The following is a 22,165-nucleotide window of genomic DNA, read 5'->3' on the forward strand; positions in this document are numbered from 1 at the left end:
AGCTCGGTATATTCAGTGTGTGTGTGTAAGTGTGTGAATGCGTCTCATGTCTTGGAGAGGTGGGGGGGATGGGGAATGAGTGACTGGTGGGTCACAGACAGTTCAAGTAGCTTGAAATGTGACTTTAGTGTGGCAAATTAGACTATAGCGAGCCGCGACAGTCTAGGTCATTAATGGGAAACTGCACGTGTGTGCGCCCATCGGGGCGGAACGCCGCTGCGCGTACTACAGAGAGCAGACGAGTATTGTACATGCCGACCATGTAGACAGACATGACATGCTGTCGTATAAATAAAGTAAATAAGATAAGGCTATTTAGTTTGTGTAATAAAAGGACAAGATATGGACCTGTTCCATAGGAAAGGTAACCTTAAATGACATCTGTTGTGATTTGGCACCCTATAGAAAATAAATTAACTTTATCGTCAAGGGGGGCGGGGGGTGCCCCTAATATAATGGTAGGGGAAACACTGTAGTATATTAACATGCACATAATGGGTGAGTACACCGAACATACAACAGTGTTGAAGCACTTCAAATACAAAATGAAATCCCCCTTATCACCTTTATGGTTAAATAACTTATTTTATTGGTCAGACTTCTTGAGTCCGAGGCCCTGCTCCTTTTTGACAGTTTTTTAAAACTATTACTGCTGTTAAGTTGACTGAATGATGTTTTCCTCCTGCAGGTGTGTGTGGTGGAGAGCGCTCGGGATCAGGATTTGTACGGACTCTACAGAGAGCTGGCCAATGGCAAAGCTGTCCTGGCCAAACTGGATGAAGCGGCACACAGGTGAGAAGAACGGTGGAATCATTCATTCATCATTGAATCAGAATAGACTGGTTTATATCACATTTAATCACTGTGTGATGTCCTTCATATTCTCCCAGATACCCAAACCCAGACCTGGAAATCAGTAGAAACGGCTGGAGAGTCAACATCCAAGAAGTGGAAAAGAAAATCTCCACTGTTGAGGTACATGAATCATCTGGTACTGTCACACTGAGAGGCGTCTGTTAGTGTTCTTTGTTAAAAAGCACAAATGCAACATGACAAGCAAAGATCTAGCTCTCTCAGTATCCCAAGTGTCCTAGTTTGAACTGATTTGAGCTGAAATGATTAGTTGTTTCACAGTTCTGTTACTAAATTGGATATAATTTTATGTTTTTAACAGTGTCTAGTTACTCGAAACTGTTTACTTTTGGCAACGTTTTTAAGACAACATGCGTTTCAAGGTGCGGTTCAGAGGTTTATGGTATATTTTAAGATAGAAATTTGTGGAAAAAGCCTCTCACAATTGACAGTTTAAGACCAACAATTAATCAATTAAGCCTTTGAAAACAGTTTTTTCGTTCCTGACCCCTTTTACTCACTGTGGCCTTTTACTCACTGTGGCCTTATTTATAACCCCTGTATCTCTGCAGAAACTGTATGTTCAACGCAGATAGCATCAGGACTTGTGATGTGATGCACGTGTCATAATCCAGATGTTTAATTCTGTCCATGTTCCACAGGCTCAGTACAAGGAGCAGCTGGATCAGGTGAAGAACGGTAGAAGAGCCAGTGAGCTGCTTCCAGTCAACGTCAACAACCAGCCGGAGCCTCCAGCTGCACCAGTAAGACAAAAACCAGACCAGTAGTGCACCATCATAAATTAAATTAATACCTTTCTCACTGTTGTGTAATGGAGACCATTTTTTGGAAATTTAAGATTAAATTGTGGTTTGCTAAAAGTGTAAACTTTTAACAAGGAAGATGATATACATTTGTAAAATCAATGATAATTAACTAGTAATCATTTAAAGTAAACTCCCGCTTGTCCTTGTGTTAATGTTGCAGCAGTCTGTGGCTCCTCCACCTTCATCCTCCCACATCGCTCACTCCATCACCCCCCCGTCCGTAGCTGAAGCTGCAGCCCCTCCACAGCAGCTCAAACCTCCAACCAGGGCCCCGGAGCCGCCGCACAGCACCGTGTTCGACAAAGCCATGGAGCGTCTGACCACCATGTTCCCAGAGTACACCAGGTAACCACGGATAGTTCACCACATCTTTTAGGTTTCCACGATTCATTCAATTCTGTCATTCATCTTCAGGATGAGTTCCACTTGTAATGATAATAATAACTTTTTTTATATAGCACCTTTCAAAAACAAGTTACAAGGTGTTGTAGGACAAGTGAAGGCATTTAAATAAATATGCTGTGTGCTTTTTGTTTGTGTTCAGGTCCCACTTGATGAAGTTTATGAAGGAGCTGCGTTCAGGCGGAGGAGGAAGCCTTAACAGCATGTCGTTGCAGGATCTGGTCGGTGGAGTGACCCAGCTGATCCTGGATCATCAGGTGGGTTTTTAAAGGTCTGACAAAGGACCTGTTTAGGCTTTAGAAATCAATACAACTAAGGTGCTTTTAGGTTTTTTACTCATGTGCATGCGTGCATACACGCCTGCACAGAAATGTGCTCCACAAAAAACACTGAGTTACCTTGAATGTAAACTTCTTAACAAGACATTCAAGCCCAGGACAGACTAGACCTTTCTCACTCAATAAGACAGAAGAATTGAAAAACATCAAAAAAACACTAATCAGTTGCTGGTTTACTGCAAAAACATACATGCTCTATGTTGTTTTTGTGGTTTTATTGAATGTTGGGTTTAACCCTTTGATGCACAACATGGGTCTAAAGTGACCCGACAGAGTTTTTATGTTCTATGTCTTTGCAATAAATTATTTTCATCATTCAGTATTCCAGGTTTTCCTAGTTTGTTTTTGATCATCATTCATCCTAATATTTATGTTTTCCTTTATTCATTTTTGAATAAAATCTCTTTTTATGTCACTACTAACGTGTAAAAAATGACTCATATCCATTTTTTAGCTATGTAGCTTGTTAAGCTAACTACTTAGCTAACTTCTTGGCTAAGTAGTTAGCGAAGTAGCTTTATTAAGCTAACTACTTAGCTAACTTATTGGCTAGGTATTTAGCTAAGTAGCTTGCTAAGCTATCTACTTAGCTAACTTCTTGGCTAAATAGTTAACTAAGTAGCTTGCTAAGCTAACTACTTGGCTAAGTAGTTAACTTAGCAAGCTACTTAGCCAACTAGTTAGCTATGTAATAATACAAAAACTTTTTTTCTTCATAAAGTATGAGAAGCAAAATGCAAATGATGATCTCTTGTTATCAAAAACAAGATATGTAAAGAATACTTGGAATATTCAATCATAAAATAATGTGATATCAAAAGATAGAGCACAGAAACACACAGCCAGCATTAAATAAAATGGGGAATGAATACATTTTTGACCCATATTGTGCATTAGAAGGGTTAAAATAAAAGGAAAAGGGAAATAATGATTGTTAATGTGGAGTAAGTATACATTAGTAAAAATAGTAAAAACCCCATAGTCTTATGTATCATGTATCACATGTATTCTTATCAGTACCTGTTAAAAAACATATAATTTACTGCATTTTATAAAGCGAAAAAAATTATGGAGCAGAATTTAGTTCAGAGTTTTGGTCTGGCCCTATGCAACCTTCACAGTATCTCATGTGGCCCCTTGGGAAAATAAATTGCCCACCCCTGGTCTAGTATTCATGCACTCGGTCATCTGTTCTCTCAAAACACGTCACATTGATTGTTTGTTTTTTCTTCACAGGAGAAGCTTAATGCAGCCAAATCAAACGCCATGGCGTCAGCTCCATACAGCACCCCGCCTTACAGCGCCCAGGTGTGGCAGCCAGTGGGTCCCCAAAGATCCACACCCACCAACGCAGTAAGTCCAACAATCAGCTGTCAGTCAAGTCCTTACTGATTGTTTTTTTCTCAACCTGGTGTAAGAGGATGAACCAGACACCATCATATGTGGGTGCGCCATATATATACACCAGTGCCTGTGCTTTATATTATTTTCTTCAAAGAAGGCCTGAAATTCATACAGCACCAGAGCATTAAATCCCAACATAAGTTAACATTTCAGACACCAAATTGAATTAATTAAATGCTTAAGTATATAAGCGTCTACTAATGATTAGTACTGACTTGCACTGACTTTAATACAAGACTGAGGCGGCTGTGGCTCAGTTGGTAGAGCTGTCGTCTTCTGATCAGAAGGTTGGTGGTTTGATCCCTGACCATGGCAGCCTACATGTCGAAGTATCCTTGAGCAAGATACTGAACCCCAAATTGCTCCCGATGCTGCGTTCATCGGTGTGAGAATGAATTCCCAATGGTGGCAGGTGGGACCCAGGGCCGGTTCTAGCCCATTGGCTGCCCTAGGCGATATTGAGATTTTGCGCCCCCCCCCCCCCGAACCACATCCATTCCATGTATTCATTCTGATATAGGTACACTATGTTATATGTATTATGCTGTACACTAATATTTGATACATGAACTACAAGCAAGGTAATGGTCTCAGAACATTTTTATTTTTAGAAACTTTGGAACTTTACCAACAACAACTGAATTGAAAATACGAATAAATAAATAAGAAAACACAGATCTTCATCAAATTAAGAATGGCAAAGACTGAAAATAAATAAAATGTAGACATACAAATGCAATAAAAATAAACATAACGTGTTTTGTTTTGTGACTTGCAACTGCATCGTCATGACGAGTGACGACACCCATGCACGTATCATATTTTATATAATATAATATTATATTTTCATTCGAAATATGGGTTGGGGCATGTTCATTTAATTCAATGAGGGTTTTTATTGCCCATGCTTTTTAAAAAATGTTTCGTTAATCAATGTTGTTAAAACAAAGATGTATGCTTAAGGGCGCCACAAGGGGGCGCCCCCTGCCAATTTGGCGCCCTAGGCAGCCGCCTTGGTGGCCTGTAGGAATAACCGGACCTGGTGGGACCAGTGTGCCCTGGTAGCCTTGGCCACCAGTGGTGTAGTAGTGTAAAGCGCTTTGGATAAAAGCGCTATATAAGTGCACTCCATTTACCATTTACCAAGACTAGAAAATAAAACTTAAACCCTTTTTTATTTTTGAACCTGCTGTGCCTCTAGATGACTGATGGTATCACCAGCACTACTAAGATATTTCTGATTTTAGAAAAACATGAGCTTTGATCAGGGTCGTAGCTGTTATCACTCTTACCAATTAATCTCTCCTATTTGACAAATAATGTCATCTATGTCATGGGGTTCATGTATCACAAATTCATGAACCTCATTGCAAACTAGAGTCCACTATAATATCATTTAGTTTTTGACAAAAGTCTGGGTAAACTGTCCAAAGTTTGGAAGTAAGAATAATGAAGAACTTCAGTCACTGGTCCCCAGCAAGGTTATTATAGTTGACGAAAAGTAATGAAATAACGAAAACTAGAATTGAAAAAAACATTTTTGTTAACTGAAATAAAAAAAAAAGATAACTAACTGAAACTGTGTTTTGTGGTTACAAAACTAACTAAAATTATAGTGAAAATATTTTTCATACATAAACCTTTTTTGTTATGAAATCTATTTCATCTATCTGGCTTATGACTTAATAAACTTATTGGGGCTGAGATGGATCAGACAAAGGAAATAAAGGCAACATTTATTGTGACTTTTTTGAATCTGGCACCCAACAAATACCCCATTACAAAAAAGCTAAAACTAACACTAAAACTAATAAAAATCTAAACTAAAACTAAGCATTTTCCAAAAAATAAAAACTAATTAAAACTAGCAAACTCACTCTAAATTTGAAAACAAAAAACTACAAAGAAATTACAACTAGCTCCTTGTACAACTAGAATCCAAAACTATTATAACCTTGCTCCCCAGTTTAAAGCAGACTGTGTGTTTGTTGATTGCAGCTGAATGTGGAGGATCCGTGCATCATCTGTCATGAGGACATGAGTCCAGACGACATCTGTGTGCTTGTGTGCAGACACAGCTTCCACAATGAGGTGAGTGAAGACACTTTCCTGATTTAAAACCTGCTTAACTGCTGAGAAGTGTTCTAAAGTCAGGATAATTGAGTTATAATATGGATTCCCTTGTGTGATTTGAAGTCCTGCAAGATCAAGTCGTAAGTCCAGTGAGTAATAAGGGTGCTACAATTTGAAATGAAAACAATGTGACATTCATGTGTGTTGTAAAAGGGGTTAGAATAATTTTATTTATTAGATTAGATTATTAGATTTATTAGATATATTATAAAAATGTCATATTATACTTTAAAAAATATGTCATAGTATAGTACACCATGAAATATCATAGGATAGTGTGGAGTTAAAAAGTATTCCATAAAAAATGTTTTTAAAAAATTAATAAGTCAGTATAGTATGCCAAAAAAGTAAAAAAAAAAGATTACATACAATACTAGGTCAAAGAAAAAAGTCATAGTATTGTATGTCACAAAAGTTTAGAAAGTGTCATAGTATATCACGTCATAAAAATATCATGACATTAAAAAAAAGTTTAAAAAGGTCGTAGTATAGTTTGCAATAGAAGAAAAAAAAAAGGGAACTATAATTAAACATCATTTGAATATGACAGAGAATTACTTGTGCTACAAGATGTAATAGTTTATTGGCCAGTCTGGATCTGAGTGACATTAAAACATGTGGATCTGCTCTGAAAGTTTGTGGCTTTTACTGTCTTCAAACTTTTTTTTTTTTTTAACTTAAATTTTATTTCAATTTTTGCAGCTTATACAGACATATAGTATATACAAATTCACATTTAGTCTGCTGTTTTTCATTTGAGATCTGCCTAATACAGCATCAAGTATATGCATCAGGTCAAATGTGTATAAATTACATGGTTAAACAAACAATAAGTAATTAAATAATAAACTGCAAACGGAAATGAATAAAATTAAATGAAGTGAAATAATAACTAAATAAAAGTAAAATAAAATAAAAAGATAACATGACTTTTATTGCATTAACATGGTCATGGCAGGTCTCCATCTGTTAATATCTTTTCGAAGCCTCAAGGAGGAAGTTATTTGTTTCATGTGATAGATTTCCATTCAACAGTAATACATTTAAGAGCTGAAATCAGTAATAATTGTTAAGATAGAAGATTTTTTTGCTCCTTCAAGTTATGTAATTTGGTATTTGTCCAAACATTACCATCTTGGGACCTTTATTCAAACTTTTCTGGAATACTTTTCCAAGTGCATCAAAACCCTTTCTTTAAACTTTGTGTCCAGTGTATCCGGTCGTGGCTGAAGGAGCAGAGGACCTGTCCCACCTGCAGAGATCACACGCTGCTGCCAGACGACTTCCCCGCTCTGTCAGGGAGAAGACGTCCATGATGTCTTAACCCTCTTTCAATTTAATTTTAACGCATAGTCTTTTGTATTGCTTTAATGTCCGCACATGCAATTTCTATTCTTTGAATAAACAAAAATGTCTTGTGCCTAAGCTCGTCTGTCACAACTCCATATGGAAATCTATAAAGTTTCTGTTTTCTTTCAAAACAATCAAAGTTAGATATCGTCTCTTTACTTTTTCTTTTCACTGAATTGGATTGCCCCCAACTTTGTTACACTTTTGTACAATGCAAGGTTATAATAGTTTTGTTTTTTTTCATTGGTTTTAGTTTTAATTTCGTTGTGATTTTTTGTTTTTTCAAATTCAGTTTTAATTAGTTTTTATTTTTTGGAAAACGCTTAGTTTTAGTTCAGTTTTTATTAGTGTTAGTTTTAGTTTTTTGGGGGTATTTGTTGGGTGCCAGATTTAATAAGGTCACAATAAATGTTTCCTTTGTCTGATCCATCTCAGCCCCAATAAGTTTATTAAGTCGAGAACCAGATAGATGAAATAGATTTCATATCAACCGAAAAGGTTTACGTATGAAAAATGTTGACAAAGACGAAAACATTTTCACTATAATTTTAGTTAGTTTTGTAAACACAAAGTTTCAGTTAGTTATCGTTTTTAAAAAAACTCGTTATTTTTATTTCAGTTAACAAAAATGTTTTTTGAATTCTAGTTTTCATTATTTCGTTAACTATAATAACCTTGGTACAATGACATTAAAGATTCTGATTTTCACAGCACAATCAATCGTGATCTTCCAGTTACATTGAGGATTTCAGAACTTGATATTTTTAAGAGAATATAGTTCTTCCAAACGGTTTATTTTCCAAATGTAGAATAAAGTAATTTTGACAGAAATATCACAAATTTAAGCTTTATTCTTTCTGATGGCAACTCAAGGACTGTCAAAGTTTAAATTCTGATCCTGAGAATTGAATTCTGAGGCAAGTGGATTTCTCCAGAAAATATGGCTGAAATTCAAATGGTGAATTGGGGTATATTTGTTTAATGCTAAAAGAAAAAATAAGTGTAATTGTACTGCGAAATGAATGATTGATATGCAAAAGTAGACGATTTGGTTAAAGAATAAGATCTTTTTCCTTCCCTTTTAACATGAAAGAGACCTATGTCACAAACGCCAGATTATTAAAAAAAATATTACTTTTATTTTAAATGTTTTTCTTTAACCCTCTGGAGTCTCCAAAAGCACCAAATCATGACTTCTTGATGACATCCAGACTAGAAAACAAAGCAGTGTGGAGCTCTACTGTAAATTTACCTCTAAAGTTCTGGCTGTAAACTCCATGAGGCCAGTTTCAGTTTGATGATGATTTACCAAGTAAAACTGGAGACAAGCTCAAATATATTCTGTATAAAATGATAAAACTGGATGGAACCCTCCTATATATGTTATATTTGCAACCTTTGTTGACATTTGCAACATTTAAAATTCTTTATTGAGCATGATAGTGTTTTGGAAGTAAAAACAGATTCAAAATCACATTTTATGTTGGACTAAAGGACTAAAAAAGACACAAAATGACCAAAAAAAGACACAAAATGACTAAAAAAGACAATATGACCGAAAAAGACAAACCCCACAGAAGACACAAAATGACCAAAAAAAAGACACAAATAACTTAAAAAGGCACAAAATTACCTAAAAAAAAAAGACACAAAATGACAAAAAAAAGGACACAAAATAACTAAAAAAATAAACAAAATGACCCAAATTGTTACGCTAAACAAACAAAACACAAATAAAATAGTCCCACTAGAATAAAAACAAAATTGGATGTCAGGTTCACACACAATCACAAGATCACATTTAGTAGTTGAGGTTGTGCTAGAAAAAAATGTCATTTAAAACATTTTTAATTGGTGTATACAGGCAGGATGAAAATGATTCAAAACTGGACAAAATAGACCAAAACTCCAAAGAGTTATAAGAGGAAACGATGGATTGATGACATGGAGATGACGTGTTGGTGATGGTGGGTATTAATTGTGTAATGTGAGGGTTCGATGTGTGGTGGTTGGATCACACTTTATAAGGAGAGACAGCAAGATGGAGACAGATAACTTTCTTAAACAGCCTTTTTATTCAGTCACCAAACTTCATAACAACTTCACTTCCTGGTTTCTCGCATCCCACCAGACTGAATTAACCAATCAGAAGACAGTCCTAAACCGCCTTAAAGACGCAGCTGCAAACATTCAACATGTAAATATGTAAATAATAAATGTGTAACATAAATACACAAACAGCCAACTGAGGAAAATTATAACATTGTAAAAGCATCTTTTAGTAAATTAACTCAAATATAAATGATATTAACTTCTGAACCTTACAATTGTCTTGAAGAAGCATGTGTGTCTTGTGTCTTCCCTTGCTCCAGCTGTTCAAATATCTAGTTAAGTTCTCTTCACAACAAAGGCCATAGCATATTATTTCATCTTTATTTCATATATGTGGTAATTATGCTAATAACAAATTACCCAACATGCCGCGCTTAGCAATTAGAATCAGAAGTGCTTTATGTATCCCTTCATGTACATTTGTAATATTGCAGTTGCTCACCCAGGAGAGAAAAGTACAAGGACAGGATGGTAAATCCCAACTAGCAAATAGATTAAATCAAATGTAACATACACTAAAATATACAAGAATAATAAATGGAACTAGCTACCAACTAACTAATACTACACTGTAAATAGTTGTTGTGAAATCTACAGTTATTTACTGTATTATTCACAGTTCATCACTGTGTTTGATTTTTACAGTATAGTGATGTGTAATTTACAATAAAAATCTGTCCTTGTGACAAAATCACAGTAGTTAAAAACATTACTGTAGACAGTGTAGTACTGTGAAAAGTAAAGTAGATTACTGTATTTTTCCATTTTTATCACAATTTTGAACAGAATCAGTCCTATACAAATGCTGTTTCAATAATTAACTTAGTTTTTCATACTTGTATACATACGTGTATAGAGTAATTACTTGCAATTACTATTCATTTCTATAAAAAAGTATTGATGAAATTATTATCAAATTAACAGCATTGTTTACTGTGCCGTATTCCCATATACAGTACCATTAAAAATCACAATGTTTAATTGTTTTTTTATTCTTACAGTAAACAAATCAGTACTGTAAACACCACTAAAAAAAGCAGTGTTTAATTGATTTTTATTTTACGGTAAAGAAGCCAGGACTGTAAATAAAACTAAAATCACAGTGTTTCCTTTTTATTTACAGTATAAAAAACAGTACTGTAAATAAAAATACAGTAGTTCTACTGTAAATAATAATTACAGTAAGTTACTTGTTAATTGCTGCCAATAAGTTACTGTAAAAATCACAATAAATTCTTTACAGTGTAACATAAACATAAATAATACATCACTGCTTTTCATCTGTTAATACTTGTAGCGATAACCACATTAACACAATATATTTATATACATATTTTATTACAATTGCTATTGTAATTGTAATGTTTACATTATATATATATTATATTTTCTATTTAGACAATATAATTTGTTATGTTTGTACAGTAGGTGGCGCTGTTGCTAAATAATGAGGAGCCTGAAACTGCAGGATTCCCCTACTCAAAGTGCAATATTTGGGATTAGGTTATTACAACCTTTACTTGGTCAATAATTGATAACAATATTGATTTTGATGCATTATTACTTGTGGAGCAATGACAGTTTATTTAAAAATAAAACTTATACAACAACAACCATAGATATCATTTTAATTTATTTATTTATTTTTAATGTTTTTATGCCCTTTTTATCATGTGCATGTGTTTTTGTTGTCATCAGTATACAGTACATAAAAAAAAATGAGTGAAATGAATGAATGAAAATCTGTTTACACAGAGCAGAGAGGAAGGGACAGGAGAGGCTGCAACATGACAATACATCAATATATACAATATTAGGAGCAAACTGCTTTTTTTTGTTTTGTTTTTTACAACATTTTTGGCACTTTGTTGTTTATTAAATTCTATTTTATTCAAAATTAAAAAATGTATACATTTATCAGAGAAATTCAACCTTTTTTCTTTTTTGAATTTCTGTCGTTATAACTGTTGATCTGCACAAAGACATATTTGAGTCATTCCCATTTGTAGCCATGATTGTGCTGATTCCATAGACCTATACTGCTCTACAAAGTCTAACTGCTGTAACTACACAAAGGGTAAAACTGAGAAGAATTGCTTTAAAGTTTAAAAAAAAAAAAAGTGTTTTAACTGGCCAGCCAAATGGTCAGTGATATTAGATTTATTTCTACATGTATTGATGATGTAATATTTATGCTCAAAAATCATGATGATTTATTTGTCCTTTGACCCCAAAAACGTAGTTACTGCATTGCTGTAAAAGCTTCTAATAGTAATGATAAACAGAGTGCAGTAACTACAATGTTTTTGTCTTCTTTCAACTTTTATATTTTGTTTTCAGTGAATAAACATTTTCAAATTGATTTTGTTATAAGTGTATTTAAAAGTGTTTAAAAACTCTATTCAAAGATTTGCATATTTTAGACTTAATATTATAAAGTAATGTTATATTTTAGTCTTAATATCATTTTATCTCACTTTTTTACTTCACTATCTAGATGATAATTTCACTTTCAAATAAGCTTATAATTCCTATTATTTTTATGTTTAAATTAGTATATATATCCAAAGCAGACCATGGTAGTGCAATTACTGCTTGGTTTTGAGTTGGATTTTGTGGTTGTTATATACATATTTCTCTGAAATAAAGCAAAATTTAAATCTAAAACTTTGTCACAAGATAAAACAGACATCAAGGAGTTCATTTTTAGTTATAACTCAATTCAGACCAATAAAAATGTAGTTACTGCAGTTAGGCTTGGTAGGTTTAGTATAGATAGTTAGTTAGTTGCTTTATTGTCTCCCTTTGGAGAAATTTGCTTTTTACACAAGAGAATGTTCACTTAAAGCACATCACAAAACACAAAACACAGACACACACGAAAGGAAGTCTGTAACATATCACATAAAGTCATATCAGCACAGAACACACACGCTCTTAATATTAATTCTATTATACTGATTATTCTGCTGCACTTCCCTATTCCATCGTTTTTATTGCACAATCCCTTTGTGAATCTCTCACTCACATACATGCACTCACACACACTATCTTGCACTATTTAACCCTTTGGAGTTTGGGGCTATTTTGTCGTTTTTTCCTTTTCATTCTGCCTGTATAAACGACTTAAAAAGTGTTCACCTTGCCATGTTGGTATCATTGTTTTTTAGCACAACCTCACCTATATGACCTGATTATTATTTTTGGTAACGCTTTATAATAAGGTCCTTAATAACCATTAATTAACAAGTAATAAGGCATTGTTCTTGCTTTAGATCCGGTAGTTGCAAAAAGTACATAGTTAACTTATAGTTAACTTATAATAGATGAGCAATAAAGTATATTTTAATATCAATAAGCAAACAAAATTAGATTAATAAAGGCATGGCAAAGACATAATGGGTGGGTCATGGGTGTTTGTAATGCCATTATTAACACTTATATAAGCTTATAAACACACAATAATGTTAATAAGCATCTTGTAAGGACTTACAAGGGCCTTATTACTTGTTAATTAATGGTTATTACAAGGACCTTAATATAAAGCGTTACCAAACCCCCCACATAAAAACCCACTTAAAACACACAAAAACACACCGAAAACATTTTATTTACAAAAAACACTCAAAAAATTACAAAAACACTGCTGAAAAAGGGTTGATGCACTAAACTGGACATGGAAACTTCTAAAAAAGCTGACAGCAGGGCTCCATACTGCTTCGTTTTTACGTTGCAACGTCATGAAGAAGTCTTGCGCCGGTGCTTTTGTGGACTCCAGAGGGTTAATTATTTAATGCAGATAGGTATAAAGGACAGTTTGTATCTATTTAACTTGCATTTTGGTACCCTATACATTTTTCCTGAAGGCAACAGCTCATATTGGCTGGAGAGAACATGATTTGGATCAGCAGCGATTTTGTGGCCTTGCCTCCTCACCGTCTCCTCAAAGATTTCCTGGAGAGAGGATGGGGGGTATACAGATTATTTTTTATCCCGCCCGTCCAATCAGATTCTGCAGTTGTGCTTTTTGTTTTACATGCCGGTTACAAAACCAAGTTGTAATTCCGTATCTTATAAGTGATTCAATCGTTGCCCTATATAACAACAACCTCATTTCCTTATTAACACCATGTAGCCTGATTTCAAATTAACATTTTCTACAAGATTCTACTAACAAAGAAAATGTTAAACATTTGGAGAATAACTGAGAACAATATGTGTACACTGTAATAAATTATTCTGTAGTCATTTAATTTTACTTAATATATTTGATAAAATTGTTTAAGTAACTTTAATATAAAAATGTTTGAGATGGAATCTACTTATTTTGATCACATTAAATATAATCTTTATGTATATGTAATTCTAAATCAAGAGAATTTTGAATGAATCCAACACAATAGAATTTTTTTTAATTGACAGGCACTTCCTGTTAAGTTGTTATTAACTCAACTTGTAACGTAGTTAGATTTAATTAATAATATTGCGTGCAATCTGTTGCCTTAATTTTATTGAGTAGCTATTGTTTATCTTTTTTTACAGTGTAGATTTTGCGGAGAAGAAGAGGAAGACATCTTACATCTGTTTTGGTACTGTTCAGATGTGGCTCTATTTTGGTACAAGGTGACAGTTTGGCTGTCTGAGCAAGGACTTGTCTTAATATTATCACCAATCAATATAATTTGGGGTTTGCAAGAAGAACAAAATATGTTGTTAAACACCATTGTGCTTCTTGGAATTTTTTATTTTCAAAAAAGAAAAATATATTAAATTGGAACCGTTCATTATATTCTTAAAACATCATTATTTATTGACCAAATTTATGATAAAAAAATAATTTAATTAATTAATTTTTTTTTTATGTAAATGTGTTTCAAATTTAAAAATAAATAAATAAATAATTATAATAATAAATAAAAAAACACCATGTAGCCTGAGTCTACGTAAAAAGTGTAGACGCTAACTTATTTTTGAGCATACATGCTCTACCTGATCTGTCCATCTGAGCTGAGAATCCAAGTACAGTCCTGAGTATTTGAATGTGTACACAATTTCCTCCTAGTTGATCAACACAGGGCTGTGGTCCCCTAGACCTATACAGACATAGATTTATATAGATTGTATATATTGCAGTGAAATACAAGGACACAGAGAGGAAAAAGTAAAAGAGCAAAAAACAACCATGAAACAGCTTGTTGGGGTTCAGAGGGTTAATAAGGACACACACACACACACACACACACACACACACACACACACACACACACACACACACACACACACACACACACACACACACACACACACACACACACACACACACACACACACACACCGGGCGGCTGTGGCTCAGTCGGTAGAGTCGCCCCCAGAGTTGGCCCCCAACCGAAGGGTTGGTGGTTCGATCCCTGACCGTCGCAGCCTACATGCCGAAGTATCCTTGAGCAAGATACTGAACCCCAAATTGCTCCCAAATTGTGAATGAATTCCCAATGGTGGCAGGTGGCACTGTTTAGGGTAGCCTCTGCCACCAGTATGAATGTGTGTGTGAAAGGGTGAATGAGCGCAGTCTGTAGTGTAAAGCGCTTTGAGTGGTCGCAAAACGACTAGAAAAGCTCCAAGGTCCATTTACCATTACCATTAACACACACAGGTATTTAACAGGTGGTGAGCACGGGTGAGGACAGCAGGTGCTGTTCCTTCAGTGTCCACAGGGTGAGCCATTGTGAATAATGAGCTCCTTCACGTTTGAAAGCAAACTTCAACAACAAACGAAATTTATTTATGCTTCCCCCCCAAGTGTTTTTAAAAAACAAAATTTAACTTATATACTGTATAAACACCTTCCCAAAGGCCCCCAAGTTTTACTAATGGGGAAAAAAAAGCTTGCTCCACATATTATACATATTGAAATATTTTCATTTTTCCAGCCTCTCTTGTCCTCTCCTCTCTGCTCTGTGTAAACGTCCTGCTGGACTCAAACGTAATTTTCACATCATCGACTCGTGCTGTGTTCGGACTAGCTCTTTGCTTGTTTTGTATGAACTCTCCGATGTACGTCATTTTGGACAACAGCGTAAATTACATTGTAGCACTGACGCATATTTAAATATAAACAAACCCACTGGACAGAATTATTAATACACCTCAGTAAAGTACTGATAGTAAGAAGGACTGTATAAATAAATTAACCCTTCAGCCTCGCTGCATTTGTGACATACGTATATGACAAAAAAGTGCCGATTGTCACATTGACGTCAACCATTTATGTGGGGACAGGAGATATAAAGCCTCAGCATCTTTTTTATTTGCAACCAATGCATGCACAGGAAGGATCGGGAGAAACTTTCTCTAAGCGAATCACCGGAAAGTGTCTTTTAGTCCAACTGAACGCTGAACAAGACGTTTTTTAGAGATCAAAATGTTCCCGTTAACTATGATTGAGAGCAAACACGCTGTGAAAGGGTCGAAGATCAAAGACAAAACCACACAGTGCACTGTCAATCATACGGGAGCCCCGCCCTAAAGCGTAGCTGGATAAATCATCTATTTCTTCAGAGATATTGATCCTTTCATGGCTCTTAAGCTCCACTGCAGATGAAAGCAAGCTACTCTCCCCGCTCGGGAACAGCCCTGGTGAACTTGGCGTGGAATGAATGAACGTCTTAGAAAGAAATGCAGAACAGTTAAATGTAATACAGTGATCCACTCTTACTGCAACTTGGCTATAGTTTATAGAACAACAGGACAAGGAAGGGGCAGGCTGATCCTCATTCATCCTCATCCATAGGTAACATCTTTGCCTGAACAGTGAAATTAATGCAAAAGTGCCTTAAACCTGCATTCTTTCTAATGTCCAACAGGGGGCGACTCTAATGGCTGCAAAAATAAGTCATTTTGTATGTAAGTCAATAGGGAAATTAGCCTACTTCTAACTTGATTTATAACCTCAGTAAACATTCTGATAATAACTTAATGGTCTCAATCTTTAGTTTTAAGTCTTCTTCAATACAGCATGATGTTCATTTAGTAAGTTATGGTCCCTTTTAGAGTAAAACAGAGCATAAAGCAGGAAAGGATTTCTTGTCAATCATATGGGAGCCCCGCCCTAAAGCGTAGCCAGATATATCATCTATTTGACTCTAAACGTAAACATAATTTACTAAATAAACATCATGCTGTATTGAAAAAGACTTGAAGCTAAATATTGAGACCATAAGATTAAGAATGTTTACTGAGGTCAGAAATCAACTCAGAAGCAGGTTCATTTTCCTGTTGATTTTCATACAAACTGACTTCTTCTTGCAGCCAGTGGAGTGGCCCCTGCTGGACATTAGAGAGAATGCATGTTTCAGGCACTTCTGCATTGGTTTCACTGTCCAGGCGCTGAGGTTGCTGCTTGGTGAGTGCAATGCATTAAAGTAAAGCTAAATTGATCTGCTGTTTGAAAACACAGACTTCCTCTGTCCTTCCCACATTATTTGTTTTTTTAATGGGGGAAAAAAGAACAGGAATTAGGCTAACTGGATGCTTTCACACTAAATAAAGAAACTTACAGAGTCACTTTAAGGGCCCTTTGCTGCATAAACTGTCTCAATGGCAATGATGGATCTGGTCGCATGAGATTATGATTACACACAAAATAGGATTTTCTAAGAACTAAAGAAGAGTGAGGGAGATAAGTGGATGAGGGAGAGGGTTTCCCTCACAGGGACTCATCACAGCAGGATGTCCGGCAGCCACAGGAGTATCAGATTTAAGAGAATGAGTATCATTCAGAGAGTTCATTTTCCCTGGAGATGGGTTTGCTACCTCTTTAACTATGAGAACCCCAGGACTCTCTCCCATCTGTTTCAGCTGTAATCTGTCCCATGGCATTTGGCACACAGATTAGAGTAATAGGAGAGAAGGGGCAGCTGTACATTTAGAGACTATGAATTGCATTCTAGGCAGGGCCGAGTGGAGCGGAAGGCCTAAAAAGACATAAAGGAGTGGAATCACGTCCTACAGGCGGAGAGAAAAGGAGAACAGGTCTTTTGAAAGGGTTTTGCTGTGAAGGCATTTAAGGAGTGAAATAATTGGATGCTGGAGGCCTCGTCTCAGCAGAAGCAGGAATGCAAACCTCATTCTTTCCTCGAGTGTGAGCATGTGGAGGAGGTAAAGTCAGGTGACACGGGTTGTCATCCAGAGAAATCACAAACCAAGAGGTTTTAATACCTTCTTTAACACAACACCATACGTTCAATGTAAATAGAATCAGGGCATATTTTCTGAAGAATTGTATCTTGGGAAGAAGCCAAGTTTTACACTGGTACCAGGGGATCAACACGCTATTTCTTCTTCAGAGATATTGATCCTTTCATGGCTCTTCTGCTCCACTGCAGATGAAAGCAAGCTACTCTCCCCGCTAGGGAACAGCCCTGGTGAACTTGGCGTGGAATGAATGAACGTCTTAGAAAGAAATGCAGAACAGTTAAATGTAATACAGTGATCCACTCTTACTGCAACTTGGCTATAGTTTATAGAACAACAGGACAAGGAAGGGGCAGGCTGATCCTCATTCATCCTCATTCGTAGGTAACATCTCAGCCTGAACAGTGAGGTTAATGCAAAAGTGCCTTAAACCTGCATTCTTTCTAATGTCCAACAGGGGGCGACTCGAATGGCTGCAAATAAGTCATTTTGTATGTAAGTCAATAGGGAAATTAGCCTACTTCTAACTTGATTTATGACCTCAGTAAACATTCTTAAAATTGCTTAATGGTCTCAATCGTTAGTTTTAAGTTTTCTTCAATACAGCATGATGTTCATTTAGTAAATTATGGTCCCTTTTAGAGTAAAACAGATCATAAAGCAGGGGAGGATTTAAGGCGGAGATACAATATGATTGACAGGCCACTACACTAACACTGCACATGTCCTTGCACATGTATCTGATGCAAAAAAAAAAGCAGTATGGTGACAGTAGGGTTGGGTACCGTGTACATTTTAACTGACACTTTATATTTTTTCGGTACTGATTGATTTGTCGTGGTACCCAACTCTGTAGGTGATAGCCAAAACCTGAAACTCAAATACACTGCTTGTATATCCAATGTATCATGTCAACTTTCTGACAATATAAAAACTAAACTAAAACTAGCAAACTCACTCTAAAAACTAATTAAAGCTAACTGAATTTGAAAACAAAAATTCTCAAAGAAATTAAAACTAAATCTAATAAAAAATCCAAAACTATTATAACCTTGCTGCTGACTTTACGCTGCCTACCAGACAGAGCTGCAGCAGCTCTCTGTTGTTCTTCAGGGGCAGACTATTAGATAGAAAAATTAAAAAAACCCAGCACAGACAAACCAGCTTGGTCCGTGTTGGCTGGCTCACATTTACCATCAAGGTTAAATCCAAACAAGAGTAATTTTATTTTCATTTGTTCTTCAGGACGTCCTGCTGTAAAACCTTCAGCCTTCAAAACAGGCGGCAACCTCCGGGTCTGAGCAGGGAGTCAAACGAAGAAGTGCCTTAAGCTGCATTCAACTGAAAATTCCAGCAGGGCGTGCTAAGTTTGGCTGCAAAAAAAAATCTGTCCATTCATTTCAGTGCAATATTTGAAAACTTCTCACTTGATTTATTACCTCAGAATTTTTTTTTAGGACAACTCTATGGTCTCAATCGCTAGTAAAAATCTTCAAGACAATTTGATGTTAATAGTTGTAATAATGGCCCCATTTAGAAGAAAATAGAAGATAAAGAATCTATTGATTTGGGGCGTGGCTACCTTTGATTGACAGGTCATTAGCAAGGCAAGCCGTCATCAGGAGAGAAGCAGAACAATGCGTATCCACAGCAACGTGTCAATAAAGTTATATATAACGTTATATAGATAAAAAAAAGGAAGTTTAGCAGTTTGGTCTCATAACTTTGACCCTTTCCCTGTATTTTCACTTTATTTAAACGTTTTGTTCAGTAAAAATGTCTTGTTCAGCGTTTGGTTGGACTAACAGACACTCCAAGGAGTCGCTGGTCAGTTTTCTGAGGTAAGTAACATGCATTTTGTTTGTTGCTAGCCAAAACTAACATCCCAGTTAATGCTCCAGTTAATGCTAACATGAATTAGCAGCAGCTTCTCTCAGTCAGGTTGAGGTGTAGAGAGGCTGTAGTCAGTGATCAGATCTCTCTCGCTCTTCCACAGTTCAGATATGGTCTGCTACCCGTATCGGAAACAAGATGGCGACGAGTGTAACGATGAACTGATGCTTCCAACGGGCCACAAACCAATGAGTGACGTCACGGTGACTACGTCCATTATTTATATACTGTGTATGCTCTAAACTCCCTGTCAGTTTGTGATACAAGTATGTAACTAGATGTTCTGGAACCAAGATTTAAAATTCTTCTCACTAAGCATGGTTGTGTTTTGAAAGTAAAAAAAAAGCCCATCATTTTCAAAATAAGATTTTATATTTTAGTAAGTGAAAGTGAAAAAATAATCAGCAGGTCACATATGTGAGGTTGTGCTGAAAAAAATGATACCAACATGGCATGGTAAACATTTTTAAGTGGTGTATACAGGCAGAATGAAAATGTCAAAAGCTGACAAAGTATTTCAAAAACGCTAAAGGGTTAAAAGGAAACTATGTAACATTTCTGCATTAAAAAATGTCTTAAAAAGACTAAAAGTCATATATTTTGTGAAGTTGTAAAATGTTTCCAACGCTTCTCAAGCAGAACTCTGTGCTTTGTATCCGTCGCCTGTCAATGGTCTTATCCCTTTTTATTCAGTTTTACAGCACATTTTATAAAAAAAAAAAAAAGGGAGCGTGTTATTTCTTTCTTTCTGTGTGTGTATGTCATTTCTCTGTACCTGGCAAGGTCGGTGCTGCACATCCGTCATGTGGGCCGATGGGGTTTCTCTAATCTGCTTGTTTCAGTGCGATTTATACGAGTGTGACTGTGTGTGTGTGTGTGTTGAGCCGTCTCTCTGTGCAGAGACAATGGGTTTTTCTTTAGTTGTACTGCACCGTGCAGCCTCAGAGGGGACAAACCAGTCTGCAGAATGAGAACTTCATTTTTTTTTATTGTTTATCCTTTCCATTTGAATTGACACAGTGAGAGTTACAGGCTTTTATTTTGGTTCAAATAGGCCGTTATGGAAGCTTTGTGGTGCAACTTACAGAGAGTGTGGCTTCCTCAGCTGATAAACTTTGTCAATGAGATGCAAATCCATGCAGCAGAGCTGTGCTTCTCCACACACACACACACACACACACACACGCACACACACACACACACACACTCAGACATACGGTTTAAACATGCATGCGTTTACGGAGACACTGCAAAGTTAAAATGTCTTTCTTCTCGATCAGCCACTTAGTGATTCACACAGCGCCGGTGTCGGCTGCAGCTCACAGAGCCGTCTGGCCGATCCTGTGCACAAACTGAATCAAGCCAATCATCCTCACAAAATCCAATCATTCTCCAATACAGGTACTCCTTGTGGGACTTTATTCAATAACATAAATATTGTATTCCAAAACATGATATATCCATTTCAGCTTCAAAATATATCAAAAGCAAAAGTTCTGGGTGGAATTGGGGTTAATGGAATTAGTTTGCAAATGTTATTTTCACAATTAACGGTAAATGTTACACATAGATTCTCTTTTATATCAGTGAGGAGACTGTTTTCCGAAGCTTAAATGATTTTAACTCAAATATAACAAATAAGAGGTAAAATGAGAATAAAATCTAATTCTATATTTTCATACTAAATATATTTTGTTCGGAATAACTACAACCTGTTCAAAACATTACATTATTTTTTGTTAGAAAAAGTAAGCAAAACAAAGTTTAATATTGTTCAGTTATTCTACATGTGTCTTTTTAAAATTTTTACCAAAAATAAAGCGTTTGCACTAACCAGATCCTGTTAGGCCATGATGTGAAGCCATGATTGATTCTGCTGAGACGAATGGTTACATGACAAATATTAAGTGAAAATCTGTTTACACAGAGCAGAGAGGAGAGGTCAGGAGAGGTAGGAAATATGACAATACTTCTGGGTGGAATTGGGGTTAATGGATTTTAGTTTACAATTAACGGTAAATGTCACACATAGGGACTCTTTTATATCAGTGAGGAGACAGTTCCGAAGCTTAAATGATCTTAACTCTTTGGAAAAGTTATCATTTCAGACGTGTGGTATCCATGAATTTTATTTTTTTCATGAAAACATAACGGGCGATATCAAGGTCTGCAAAATGATCGATATCATGCCCATGTATTGACGATAAGTCGATACTGTAATTATTGCAACAAGTTCTGAGACTCAGCATCTAATTGGGGCTCAGCTTTTCACAGAAGATTTCCAGTAGCTCCAGGAGTTATGGGCTGACTTCTGCTCGCTGCATTAGTCTGCTGGGGAAACGGCTTTCTGGTAAAACATAATTTGCTATGAAGAAATCTGCACACCACACATCACATTATGAAGTTATCCTACATGGAAAAAAACAAGCCATATGTTTACCACTGGAGCTCAGTAATTGGAGGTCACACTGTGTTGTGTTTTGCTTTGCTCCGCAGATCTGGTGAAGGTGACGTGATGTCAAATTAGATATTGATCTGAAGTGTGTGTGTGTGTGTGTGTGTATGTTTGTGTGTGAGCTGATCTGTTGCTATTCTTGTTTCCCCGCTCTCCTTATAATCGATTTATCTGAAAGTGTCTGTGAACCGCAGGTCATTCATTGA

General features: G+C 35.9%; 1 protein-coding gene across 2 annotated transcripts in view; it reads left to right on the forward strand.

Moving 5' to 3' along the window:
* ttc3 (tetratricopeptide repeat domain 3) overlaps window positions 1–7,381 on the forward strand; it is a 40,175-nt gene extending 32,794 nt beyond the window's left edge. For both annotated transcript variants that reach the window (XM_059351618.1, XM_059351619.1), the window contains 8 exons: window positions 689–792; window positions 891–975; window positions 1,515–1,616; window positions 1,840–2,024; window positions 2,224–2,338; window positions 3,656–3,772; window positions 5,822–5,914; window positions 7,168–7,381. In XM_059351618.1, coding sequence (XP_059207601.1) covers window positions 689–792; window positions 891–975; window positions 1,515–1,616; window positions 1,840–2,024; window positions 2,224–2,338; window positions 3,656–3,772; window positions 5,822–5,914; window positions 7,168–7,272 — 906 coding nt within the window. In that variant the 3' untranslated portion in view covers window positions 7,273–7,381. The remainder of the gene's footprint in view (window positions 1–688; window positions 793–890; window positions 976–1,514; window positions 1,617–1,839; window positions 2,025–2,223; window positions 2,339–3,655; window positions 3,773–5,821; window positions 5,915–7,167) is intronic.
* The last annotated feature ends 14,784 nt before the right edge of the window (window positions 7,382–22,165 follow it).

This window comes from Centropristis striata, chromosome 15, assembly GCF_030273125.1.
Source record: "Centropristis striata isolate RG_2023a ecotype Rhode Island chromosome 15, C.striata_1.0, whole genome shotgun sequence".
Classification (NCBI taxonomy): domain Eukaryota; kingdom Metazoa; phylum Chordata; class Actinopteri; order Perciformes; family Serranidae; genus Centropristis; species Centropristis striata.